At 48.5% G+C, this 13152-nt stretch overlaps 1 protein-coding gene across 2 annotated transcripts in view; it reads left to right on the forward strand.

Annotated features, from left to right (window-relative positions):
• GRM4 (glutamate metabotropic receptor 4) overlaps nt 1–12748 on the forward strand; it is a 217030-nt gene extending 204282 nt beyond the window's left edge. For both annotated transcript variants that reach the window (XM_054024794.1, XM_054024795.1), the window contains exon 11: nt 11859–12748. In XM_054024794.1, coding sequence (XP_053880769.1) covers nt 11859–11908 — 50 coding nt within the window. In that variant the 3' untranslated portion in view covers nt 11909–12748. The remainder of the gene's footprint in view (nt 1–11858) is intronic.
• The last annotated feature ends 404 nt before the right edge of the window (nt 12749–13152 follow it).

Genomic DNA, 13152 nt, shown 5'->3' on the forward strand with positions numbered 1-13152 from the left:
CCTGCAGGGCAGGTAGTACAAATCAGTGGTTCTCAACCAGGGGGACGTGTACCCCTGGGGGTATGCAGAGGTCTTTCAGGGGGGACATCAACTCATCTAGAGATTTGCCTAGTTTTACAACAGGCTACATAAAAAGCACTTGTGAAATCAGTACAAACTACAATATCATACAGGCAATGAGTTGTTTATACTGCTCTGTATACTATACACTGAAATGTAACTACAATATTTACATTCCAACTGATTTATTTTATATGGTAAAAATGAGAGAGTCAGCAATTTTTCAGTAATATTGTGCTGCGATTCTTGTATTTTTATGTCTGGTTTTGTAAGCAAGTACTTTTTAAGTGAGGTGAAACTTGGGGGTACTCAAGACAAGTCAGATGCCTGCTAGGGGTACAGTAGTCTGGAAAGCTTGCGAGCCCCTGGTAAAAATTGACTTAAAAAGGCAGAGAGGGGAGGGTGACATTGTAGCAGATGAAACACCAAGACTGGATCTGGTTCCTCGTTGTTCCCTCTCTTCCTGATTGATTTTGAGTGCAATGTACTTGAGTAAAAAAGCGATCTCTAAGGCCCTAATCCTGCAAAGACGTACACATGTGCTTAACTTTAACAGTGTGGTTAGCCCCACCGAAGTCAGTGACTTAAAGTTAAGCACATGCCTAAGTCTCTGCAGGATCAGGATGTAAGGTGTCACACTGGGAACTGGTCAGTGTTCCTTAAACTCTCTGAAATCTCAAGCTTGGGACCTGTCACTGGCCCTTTGCGAAATTGACAATTCATCCAAGCTAAGAATGGTGTTTGGTTTGTGTTACCTGTGTGAACCCCCCAGGCAAATCATAGATTCTATATTTCAGATAGGTTTGTATTATTCGTATTGGTGTTATTTAACGTGTGTATCGCGATACCACCCAAAAATCCCAACCAAGCTGAGTTCCATTGTGCAAGGTGCTGTACAAACACACAATGAATAGCCTTCCTTTCTATTGTCCATCTCTGTTCTCTCTCTCTCTCCTTTCTCTAAAATACAATAGTCAGCAGAGAGAGAGGTTGGCCAGTGGTTAGGGGTCTAGCGTAGGACACCTGGGCTCAATTCCCTTCTCTGCCACAGATTTCTTTTGTGACTTTGGTTTAGTCATTTAGCGTTTCTGGGCCTCATTTCCCTGCCTGTAAAATAGCTCGTCTTTACCTCACCGGGGTGTTGTGAGGACAAATACGTTAAAGATCATGAGATATGGCTCCCATCATAAGACACACAGCACATGAGGCTTCTGTCCTAATCAGGGCTTCTGGTTGCTACTGTACTAATCTAGTCCTTTTTATTAGTCATTTATTAATAGTAGTGAATGGGTCCAGGCTGCAAAGATGATCTGGGTTTTACACTTCCCAAATTTCAGGGGAGTTTGGATCCGGGGATTTAGTTTTGACCCACCCCTAATATAGAGTAGTTTAAATGATTGGCCAGTTGTCTTCCTCTTGGTATGATTGGGCAGCATTGTAAACACAGTTAGGCAACCGTGGGACCACTGCTCGTTATGCTGATCGGTACTGTCTCGTTGTTTCCATAGACGCCCCTGTCTGTGTGTATTCACCTGTTCTCTTGTCATAGATTGTCCATCTCTGGGGCACGGACTGTCTTTTTGCTCTGTGTTTGTACAGCACCAAGCACAGTGGGGTTCTGGTCCATGGCTGGGGCACCTAAGGGGACTGCAATACAAGTAATAAACAATAAAGTTTCTATGTTCCCATCTAGGCCGCCTGTAGGTTCAACATGCATGCAGCATGTGTTACCAAACCCAACAAATACATGGGAAGTAGGCAAAATAAAAAAATCGGTATGAGTTTGTTTCCATAGCAACCCTCCCTCTGTTCTCCCCTGGGATGGGATCCCAAGAGCGCTCTGAAGAATAACAAACTGAGGCTAATCCCAGTACAGGGGCTGATTGTCAGCAGGACTTCAGTGGGAGCTTGGAGTGGGTTGTGTGTGTGCTTGATGCTACTGAAAGCCAGAGCTTCCTGCGGGAAGACTCCTGGACCTGGTCCTTCCCTGTGCTGCACCTCAGGTCGCCATTTACATGAGTGCAAAGTGTGTAAAATGCTACCCCAGCTGCAAGGCATAGCGGCTTTCTGATTCCATAGAGATTTTACACTCGGCAGAGGTGTGAACGGTGCAAGAGAAGGCAGAGTCAGGCCCCCTCTCTTACTGTTGTGTTGTGCATGCCCCTGCAGGCTAGCTGCTCATAACCATGCTCATACAGTAGAGGTGAAGTCTGAGCACAGGCCTGGGAGCTCGGAAAGCCGGAGTTGTAATCCCAGTTTTGGCACTGATTCCCTCTGTGACCCTGCACAAACCACATAACTTCTCCCTGCTTCTGTTTGCATGCCTGCCATAATACTCGGGTTTTGTGGTTAATGTTGGACGGCGCAGTGTGGAGGACAACAGCTGTGTCCTTATTGCCAGTGTCGCTTCCTTGGAGTGATCCATGGCCTCATATACTCACACCCTGCTATTGTCCACCGAGCCGCACACAGTGCAGTATGGAGACTAGAATTCACCACCTTGCCTCTCAAAATTAGCTCTCTAATTTATAAAGCAAAGAAGAACTCACGTTAGCCCTTGTAGCTCCTTTATACCCCGGCCAACAGAGGCTGAGACAACCGCCAATTCATACACAATTCAAGGAGGACTGCCAAAATCTATCCAGTCATGGGCGGCATAATACTAACCCTCAAGTCGGCTTGGTTGTGTCCTGTCAGACCTCAGAGCTGCTTGTGTCTCCCTTATTATAAATAACGAATTCTCTTATTGTAATGCCAGGAGCAGGCCTGGAGCATTCCTGGGGGTTCCCTGTCGTTCCTGGCAGGAGATAGAGTAGATTGCCGCAGGTGTTTGTCACCTTGCCTCAGACTTGCAGGCAATGCCATCAAGTGGCATATGGGCATGCAGGGAGCCCGGGTCAGTTGTGCCCCCCAAAGGCCCCACTCTTGCACCGTAACAACCATGCTCAGAAAGACAGGGGGTCCCCCACTTCTGATCTCACATGGTCCACTCTGCTCCTGGCGCTTCCCAGCCCTCCAGTGGGCCCCTCTTGTGTCTTTATGCCATAAAGATCATTGTCAGCCAAAAATAAGCTAGAAACCTACTAATGTTCTTGCTTTGTAAGAGGCATTATACATCTGTTCTGAATCTGCAGATACACGGGGAAAGACGGTAACGACCGCCACCAAAGGAGCCGTTATAAACATTATGACCGTTATGAATGTTATAATGTAGGGTACTTTGCATAGAGACTCTCCAAGAGGGCTGAGATTTTGTTGACTGATAGCATGGCTGATCACTAGCGCTGACTTTGCTGTCTATCTGGGTGGGCTATTCACAGTGGGCCAGGTTGGGATGAAGGGTTTTGCATTGACTTCAGTGGGACTGCTTGGGTGAGGAACGGCTCTCCAGTGGGAGGAAAAGGTTCACAGCCTGGCCCAGGAGGATTGGGGAATGCAGCCAAGCCAGATCTGCGCCTTTTTGGTTGAATTTGCAAAAACAGGAGCTTTTGTGATCGAGAAAGAGTCAATACCTGTGAAATGGGTAGAATTTCAAAATGTGACATTCCACTGGGCAAAATTTTCACAGCAAAACAGCCAGGGAATGGAATCTTCCCGTGTTTGGCTGAGAAACCTGTCAATTCGCTAACATTTCATGAGAGGTGAAATTTGTGGGTTGCAACATAACCAGGATAGAAACCGTAAATATGTTTCCAGGCAATTTCATGGTTTGTTTTTCATTTCACCCTCCCTCTCTCTCTATTTGTCATTACATCTATCTATCTATCTATCTATCTATCTATCTATCTATCTATCTCTGATGTAATGTGTCTGTCTGTCATACCTGCAATATCTATCTACCTCCCTCCCCCCTCTCTATGTGCTTTAAACAGATATATCAACAATCTTTGCCACCTTTGGGTTCCGTTATCCGTACCTTCTTTTCTCCATGGCTTCTGCCCATTCCCCTTCCAGGTTAGAGTCTCAGAGGAGGCTTGGCCAGGATGCCTTAATTAGTGCTAACTGATGGCAGAGTTGTCCATGTGACTTCCCAATGAGTGGTTTTGGATTGGTTCCAAGTTCCCCTTGTGCTCAGACCCCTCTGATCTTTTCTTTATGCTGCTGTGCGTGCAGCCACTGAAGTCCCAAAGACAAGATTTGTTTTGTTGCAGTAAGGGCCGTTCTGTTCTGTTCTGTTCTATTCTATTCTGTATGTGGTTTTGTACACGTCTCATCACTAAGGTATCAGAGCTCCTTTCAATGGACTTCTTCTTTGTTCTTTCCCCTGTCCACCTTTGACTCCCTCCACAGTCCATTTAACTGGTTTGTGACTCATCACCCACTGCAGAGTTCCTTTGGCTTTTGTGCCTCTCTCTGCATTCTTGCCTGTACAAAGCACTAGGAGATCCGGGGATTGCAGGAGCTATGCATTATCACAATACCTGACTCCAGAAGCTGCCTGTCCTTTAGTTCTTAGCCTGCATCAGCAACAGGAGGATGCGCAAAGTGTGTGCGTGATCATGTCCCCCTCTAGTGGCTCCTCTGTGTATTACACTAATATCTCGGATCACCCCAATCTGGATCCTCTGAACTATATCAATTTGGGGCCCAAAGTCCCTGGACTACGTCCCACTATTCAGCATTTACTCCTAAAATGTTGCTTTTCCATTGGGTTGGCCTGACTTACCCCTTTCAGAGATGCTATTGCCAGAGCAATAACAATACTTAGCACTGATATAGCATCTTTAACCCAAGGATCTCAAGGCCCCATACAATCACTTCGTAAATAACCCTCCCACCACCCCACTGTGTTAGGTGGTCAGGTACCCGTTTAACAGAGGCACAGAGAGGTTGACTCTCCCCCAGGCTATACAATGCATCAGTAGCAGAAGTAGAAATAGAATCCAAAAGTCCAGATTCCCAGTGCCTGCTGTCACTCCTATCCCTGCTCCCTCTCAGCTCTTCCACCCCCAAAACATGATGATCTATTTTATGGGGGGGTTGTATTATGGAAACCAACCAAAAGCTGGGCCCCATTGTACCCTCTGCAGACCCATAGTAAGAGATAGTCCCTACCCCAAAGAGCTGACAGTCTAAATAGACCAGACAGCATTATTACCCCATTTTACAGAGGGGGAACTGAGGCACAGAGCGATGAAGTGACAGGATGCTACAGGAGCCAGGAACTGATCCCAGTTCACTTTCCTCCCTATGCTTTGAGGTGGTGGGCAATGGGAGCCCCTGCCAGCTGTATCTATCAGCCGGCCGGTGGAAGCACACAGCAGCGAGAGGCAAGGCTCCGTTCTGCAGTATCTCTGGCTCCAATGCGTCTTGCATTTGGAATGTGGGTTCTCAGCCTGACTAGAAAGCTGGCACCGCGGCGTGTCGGGGACAGTCTCAGGAAGCCGATTGCATTATTAATTTGAGGGACGGTAGCGACTGTAGAGTTGTCAACCGCGGGAAGAGAAGGGCTGTTTTTCATTCTGTCACTGGCAGGTCACGTATCTTTAAATAAACAACAGAATAAATAATTTACAGGGCTTGATTGCAAGCAGATTGGCTATGAAAACATTGCAGCTAACAAATAGCGCTGTCAGCTCTAATTTCTTATGGCCCATCTAATTGTTATCTGAGGATAACAGCGTCTGAAATCTTCAATAAGGTTCATTTGTCAAGGCTGCGCCAGCACCGGGTGGAGGGGTGGGGGAGAAATAAATAAATAAGTCTCTGACTGCCACAATCTGCCGGAGCTGCTGGAGGGAAAGGACGAGGGAATCCTGGGAAGGCTGAGAGGGAGCGAGGGCCGGATGGATGCCCCTTAAGGATTAATTGCCATCATGCATCTCAGACACCGTAAAGCCGCCAACCAGTGGGCAGTGATATCAGCACAGCCTTAACCATGCACAGGGTGGGGGAGGTCATGGGAAATCACTATGGATAAATAAGGAAGATTTAAGTCTGGGTTTTTAAAAACAATCTTTTTTTTAATGCATTTACAATATGTGGGCACAGAGCATAATCTGCTCTGTTCATGCAATTGGGATGACTACGAGCCTATCGAGACCTGGAAAGGAGGTGCTTCTGTCTGTCTATAGTACCTAGGTGTCTTCGGGTGTCTAGGTGTCTGCCTGTCGGTCTTTAGTATTCTAGGAATTTCTCCCTCTCTCTGGTCTTGTCTAATCTATGCATCTAAATGACCTAAACTACATCTACAAAATATCAGGAACCAAAATGGAGGGGGGGCTGTTTAAGATGGGTGTGAAAATGGAGCCCATAGTCTGTGACCATCCTCTCCTGACCCTGTGCCTGCCGTCACAAGCTTTGCCTCCCAGAGGGGCTGGGGGTGGGTAGTGAGGGGGATTTGCTCCTCTCCAGTGTTTTATGGGCTGGAGCACTCATGAATTTTCCCATGGTGTGTCTGTCTTCTCCCCTCTTTGTTTATGAATGGTTGCACGCATTCACTGAGGATTATGGTGGCAACATTCAAGGAGCCGGAGGGTTGCACCAGATTTGCATAGACATTTACATATATACATTTTTAATCAGTTGTAAATGTGCAGGCCCTAATATTTACTTGTGTTTGTGGCAAGCGAGTGGGAACCAGCAGCAGCGGCTTGTGCTTTGAACCACCCCCAGAGTTTAGCTGGAGAGGGCAGTTGTGGGTCACACTGTAGGCCTCTTGAGGGCTGCATATGTTTACTGAGCCATAGGTTGGCCGTTCGTGGTTTAGGTTGCTGGGCAGCACAGGGAGCATCTCGATTTGGAGATTTAACGCACTGGCCAAGCGTGACTTTGTTCCCCACTAGTGGCCAGACCACGTAAAAGGTTTCTGAATGTGCTAAGACCACCATGCTAATAGACCTGGCCCTTTAGCTCAGGCAGCAGCCAGATGGTTGGGGTTTTTTGTTTGTTTGCTTTTATGTAAAGGTCCCGGGTTCAGTCCCTGTAGACGAGCCATCAGGGGAAATGAGGCCATGTGCTGGCACCCACTCACATGCTAGGTGCAGCCTGAAATTGAGGTGATCCTGGTTACTGAGCAAGTGGGGATCTGCACCCTGACTTTACCCTACTTTAGGTTGGTTGTCCTGGGACAGGGGAGCCGAGCACTGAATCAGAGCTGCGTGGGGTGATACAAGTCCCCTGCTCTCCGTCTGCGCTTGTACCCTTCCCTCCTTCCATCTGACCAATTTCAGCACTGGCACGCTCCCCCCACTGCTCGAACTCCCCTCAGCGTTAAAGCTCTGGGTTTAGGCTCCCTGTCTTGGCTCTGTCCGTTACTGCACAAGCCCCATCTCTGCCAGAGCTTTGAAACAGATCAGAGGGATGTTGGGAGGCTGATGCTCAGGCTTTTGAAAATGACAAAGAGAGAGGGAGGCTGGTCTGCTATCTCTGATCTTCTTCAAAGGAAGGGTCAGCTCCAGCTTCCTCCAGCTGGAGATATTTCCCCTTAAAGCCGTAATTGAGGGCTCGTACCGGGGCATATTCACATGAAAGTAATCTCACTGGAGAGGAGAACTTTTCCACCGTCCCTCTTCTAATTAGAATCCCTCTTGAAATACAGAGCAGGTCACACACTCCATCCTCTCTCTTTCATATCATTTACGGGACACATAAATAGCCTCCAGTTTGTTCCCTAAAGGGATCCGTTTACAGTGCCACCTACATCCCTCGCTTTTAAAGGAAGGGGTTTGAGAAAGGACCAGGTCCCTGGCTGAGGTAAATAAACCAACGTCACTCTGTCCAAGTCAATGCACCTCTGTTGGTTTACACCTGCTGAGGATCTGGCCCAGAGTTTCAGTAGTCAGAGCCAAACTCCGTCCAAGTTTGGAAGTCCAGGTTTTGGTGCCGTCCCCCGTGCACTGGAGATGGATCAGAACCGAAACCATGGGTCCGAGTTATGGAGCTTGACCAGGTTCGTGGGCCTGGTGCTGCTTTCACTTACACCAGTTTAACAGCAGGGCAACATCATTGACTGAAGTGGCATTATTCCTGATTTACACCAGCGTCAGTCAGAGGAAAACCAGGCCCTCCATCTCCAGAATTGTCCCAATCAAAACCCTGGATCCAAACTCTGCCGAACTACCAGAGATTGTTAGCACTGTGGGTCAGGGACCATCTCATTGTCACGTGTTTGTACGGGGCCTAACACAAAGGGGACGTGGCCTCTAAGCGCTGCCATGATACAACTAACAGCAGCAACTTGGGAGTCCAGAATCCAGATCTAAATCCAGTTTTTGGGGCTTTTAGTTTTGATCCCATGAGCAGGAGCCATTCCCGCCCTGCTCCAGATAAGGTTTGCACCTGCTGTCTAAGACCAAACTCACCCCGTTTGGCTTTATTGGGAGCTCAGCTTGCAATAGCAGAACCTCTCCCCGAGCCTGGCAGTTCCTAGGGCTCCCTGCAGGATCTCTCTCTCTCTTTGTCTCCGGTTCCTTCTGACCCGAGGGTTGCTTGCCCCGTGTCTTGCCTGTGCTCATGGAGTTACAGGCTTCATCTGCCACCACGAGGCAGCAAAACTGACTCACCAGCTGTAGGCAGGGCTCTTACTTTGCTAGCAGGGCAGCTCAACAAGTGAGTCGCGCATCCCTCAGCTGGGTCACACACCCTGCCACCCGGTCAGAGGCCTGCTTTCCAGACAGGTTCAAGCGGGGAGCTTGGACCTGGGCCTATTTGCAATACAGGTCTGGGTGCTGTCTGCAAAATTTGGATCCAGACGCACCTGGGAACTTCCCCAAAGTTCAGCTCTAAAGCTTTGATCCAGCCCCTTCTCTAGTCGCGATGTTCCAGACCTGGAGAGAACCCCCTAAGCCCCACACCCGGATACCTGAAGGGGGTTCAGTGAAGATGGACCCCGGGGTCAAAGCACATGGAGTTTGGTTCTTTCAAGACCAAATCCCAATTTTCAGGGTATTGCAGAAACCAAAACCACCCCCCAAACTTTGCCCGGCCCCAGAGATGATCCCATAGAGTTATAGGGCTTGCTTCTCAGCTACCTCCTTCCTTCTTCTGAAGTGGAGAGAGGGGAGAGCAAAAGTGGTTTTAAGCCAACTTTGTGCTCCACGTATTCTGGGGCCATGTGGAGCCGTGCCCAGCTCCTGGTGTAAATTACAGGAGCCTCTGGGCCCTGAGAAGCGGAGAACAGCCATACTGCCGGGGATTCTGGCCATGCCCCTGATCCATCCCCAATGCTGGGAGCTGGGAGCAGGGCTGGGGTAGTGTCCTTACACCATCTCTAACCAGCTGGAGCTGAGCCCAAGGGTTGGGGGGGGCGGTTTCTCAGGGGTCCAGTTTTACCTATTCAAGCCATCAGAGCAGCATTAAAGCTGCTTCGAGTAACTGAGAATCTGGCCCAGGTGTTCACACTGGAACTTCAAAGGGGCCGATACAGAAGGGATGGGGAGTTGGGGTGGCGGAGTGGGGGCTTTCTCTGTCCCCATGAGGTTAATCTGTTACCATAAAAGAGGCAGGTTCCCACTGGGGAAATGTCTATTTAATTACGAGTGACTCATGCAAAATCTGGCGCCCTGAGACCAACCTGGGAAATGGTTTGCCTTTTCTTTGGAAATCACTCACAGTTCAATGCATGTTACCCCCGGGGGTGGGGTGGAGGAGAGAGATGAATTGCTCAGGACGAGCCTGATTGTCCAAGCGTAGCTGCTCGCTGACCTCTGACTCCGGGGTCCAGTTTTGCTGTGCTTGCTAGTGTGTTTGGGGAGGGGAGGGATATGATGGAGCCAAGGATTTGCCCACTCCCCACTGCTGTCCACTCAGTCCCCGCGCACCTGCACAGCAGTGGGCGGAGCCGCTGTTTTCATGCCCCACCTCCGTGTGATCTTTGGTTATGCCAGTGGCCCACACAGGAGAGGTCGGAGCTGGGTATAGCTCCCTCCCCCTTGCTCTGCCCAGCAGGCCTCACAACGAGCAGTGTATTGGCTCTTCTAGTGGCTCTGCTCCAGCTTCAGTTCTCATAAGAGCCTAAATATGAGATGAGCTTTTCTGCTCTGGCTGCTGATATTAATAATCTGAGGTAGCACTTTACAGGGCTTTCGATGATATTCATACGTAGGCGGTGCTTCTGTTTGTCCAGCCCCTAGCACTCATAGACTCATAGACTCATAGACTTTAAGGTCAGAAGGGACCATTATGATCATCTGGTCTGACCCCCTGCATGCTGCAGGCCATAAAACCGTCCCTACCCCTGGGGTCCTGGGCAGTGAGTGGGGCTCCTAGGCATTAGGGAATATAAATCAGAAATAATAATATCCATTTTTCAAAGCACTGCACTCACTTTAGCTTGTTAATAACAGGGCCCTATGGGTTAAAAGGTATTTGGGTGCATGGCTTCTTTAAATGGTTGGCTAAAGCTGCCAGCCTGGACTCCTTTTAAAACGCCCTTGTCCTGGGGGCTTGGCCTAAAACTTAAGAGACTGATGTTCACTGAAGGAGTTTAAGTTTAAGTTTAAGATTCCTGGACTTTTGTCATGGATCAGCACTTGGAGACCAAGCGCTCATTGTCAGAGGTGCTGATGCTATTGGGCCTGATTCTCTGCCACCCTTCCACCCATGTCTAGGGGGGTGGGAATGCCTCCAGGCCAGCAGGGTAGGGTTCGCTCGCATGTTGCGTTGCTGTACCTGACTACGCAAGGAGCAGGGGGGCGGAGAAGCAGGCCCGTTGACTTCAGTCACCGTTCAAGCTCCACTCTCCTGCAACGCAGGCCGTTTGCCTAAGGCACTCACTTTCCTGGGTTTGTTGTTTTCTACACCCACACAGATGAGCTGCCCCGGTGTAAGGCGGAACCGCTGCTGGTGCCACTTACAACTTGATGTGAGGGGGTGGCAAGTTGTGCGCGGTGCAAGCTCTGTGTTGCCTAGGTGCACTGTGCCTGCGTTAGGGGTTTGCACAGGTGTAACCTCATTGCCACAACTGCAGCCAGTGCACGTTTCCCTAGTCTAGCCAGACCCGAACACCCAGAGACGGCCCGATTATCTGTAGTCAGGGTTCGTTCAGGCGAGGCTTCCAAACCACCGGCTGCAGGAAGTCTGTCTCCGATTCTGTGGGCTCCACTAGGGCTAGCGTGATGTTTGCTGCTCACAATCTAGTGCCACAAGGATTAAATACCAGCTGCCTCCTGCTGGCTGGGAGTTCTGTGGCTTGAGATCCCCAGGGAGTCAGGACATCTCCCTCTTTTTCAGTGGCTAGAGTATATCACGGGATCCCCCTTCGTCCTGTTTCCCATGAAACCTCCCTCCACTCTTCCCTTAACTCCCTTCACAAACACAGGCACCTGTTCTGGATGCTTGACTTATTCTTTCCCCATCTTCAGCACCCCTGAGACTCCACCCTCTGCATCCTGTGTGGGGCAGGTGGAGGGAGGAGGTCTCCCCTCTGCATCTTGGGCCTTGTAGAACTGGGGCCTAATAACCTGCTTTGCGGAGGTGCTGAACGTCTGAGACTCTCCTTGGGTCCAGTGGGAGCTGAGCACTTCTGCAATCTAGGCCGTGGCTCACTGCCTTTGCATGGAGCTGCAGAATTGACCCTGGGTGCAGCTGGTTGTATCTCTGCCTGGCAGTCTTCACAGTCTCATAGGTGCTGGAACTAGGGGTGCTGCCGCACCCCCTGGCTTGAAGTAGCAATTACAACCCAAATACATGGTTTCCGCCTTCAGCACCCCTACTATAAAAATTGTTCCAGCACCACTGCAGAGACTGAGCCTTATCTCATATTCCCGCCCAAGCTCTAGTGGCGTGAAGGTTGGTTCAAGGTCGCGGTACGGGAAGTCTTCATTAATGATACATATGTGGTTTCTTTCTCCTTCCAGCTCTGGCTACCAAACAGACTTACGTCAGCTATAGCAACCATGCAATTTAACTCCAGTTGATCATAACCACCCCGGGATGAGTTGCTGGGGAGGAGGAGGAGAAGCCGGAGAGTTGAGTCGAATTGCTCATCGCAGGAAGTTGGGGGTGGGGAAGTTGGATCCGATTGGAAGAGGGCATTGCGGGTGCCTAATTCTACTGGCTGGGCTGGTGGAGGATACTGCTTGGGAAGATGGCCATTAACGTCGGCAAAAAACCCAACCAACCAACCAACCGTCAAAACACACGCCTCTCGGGAGGAGGAAGAGAAATAACCGACCAGGGTGCACGTACAGTGGGCAGAGGTGACAGACTTTAATAAATCTTTGGGGGATTTTTTTCTGTATCTTGGGGGAAAAAAAATAAATTACAGATACCTTTTCCCTTTTCCACAATTTGTGAGATCGTTTGTGGTTGTGAAGAATCTCTCTCTCTCTCTCTCTCTTTATTTTGTTCATTTTCCATTTTTCTGTTCTCTTCTTCCTCTACCTCTCTCCACTTTCTCTCTCTCTCTCTCTTTCTCTCTCTCTGTTTTTTTCTCCTACCAAGTTCTATGTGTTGCAAAAAAAAATTAAAGATTTTTTTTTAAAAAATAAACAACAAAAAATTAAAATAAAATCTAGACTGTGTTCAAAGTGCTGATTTCTATAGGTGGTACAATTGATGTATGTGATGACCATATGGATTGAATTATGTCTGCTTTATGTACTGACCAATCAAAAAAAAAAAAAAAAACCCAACAAAAAACCCCCCTAAGTTCAGTGCCTGGATGTTTATGAATTATTCGATGAAAAGTGTAGAGCATGATCATTTTTATACGAGGAACTTTCTAATAAAAGACCATGGTTTTGCACTCAGCTTTTGTCTTTTATTGGTGCTTGTTCGTGGCTGGCTCAAGGGAGACTCTTTGGCTTATCAAAAAAAAGGTGAAGAGGTGACTTGATCGCAGTCAATAAGTACCTGTGTGGGGAAAAGGTTTCTGCTATCAAAGGGCTCTTTAATCTACCAGACAAAAGCAGAACAAGATCCAGTGGCTGGAAGCTGAAATGAGATACATTCAGGCTAGAAATAAGGTGCACATTTTTAAGGGAGGTTTATTAATAGAGCTTTTGTGCTTCAGGGTTTGTTAATTTAATTGGGGGGGTGGGTGTTGATAACTTTGAGATTTATGAAGATGTCCAAAAATCTATGAGGATGCAAGACATTTTCCTTGTATATTATATACATTGCTCATTACAGCAGTATATACTGTAATGA

Source organism: Malaclemys terrapin, chromosome 4 (genome assembly GCF_027887155.1).
Source record: "Malaclemys terrapin pileata isolate rMalTer1 chromosome 4, rMalTer1.hap1, whole genome shotgun sequence".
Classification (NCBI taxonomy): Eukaryota; Metazoa; Chordata; order Testudines; family Emydidae; genus Malaclemys; species Malaclemys terrapin.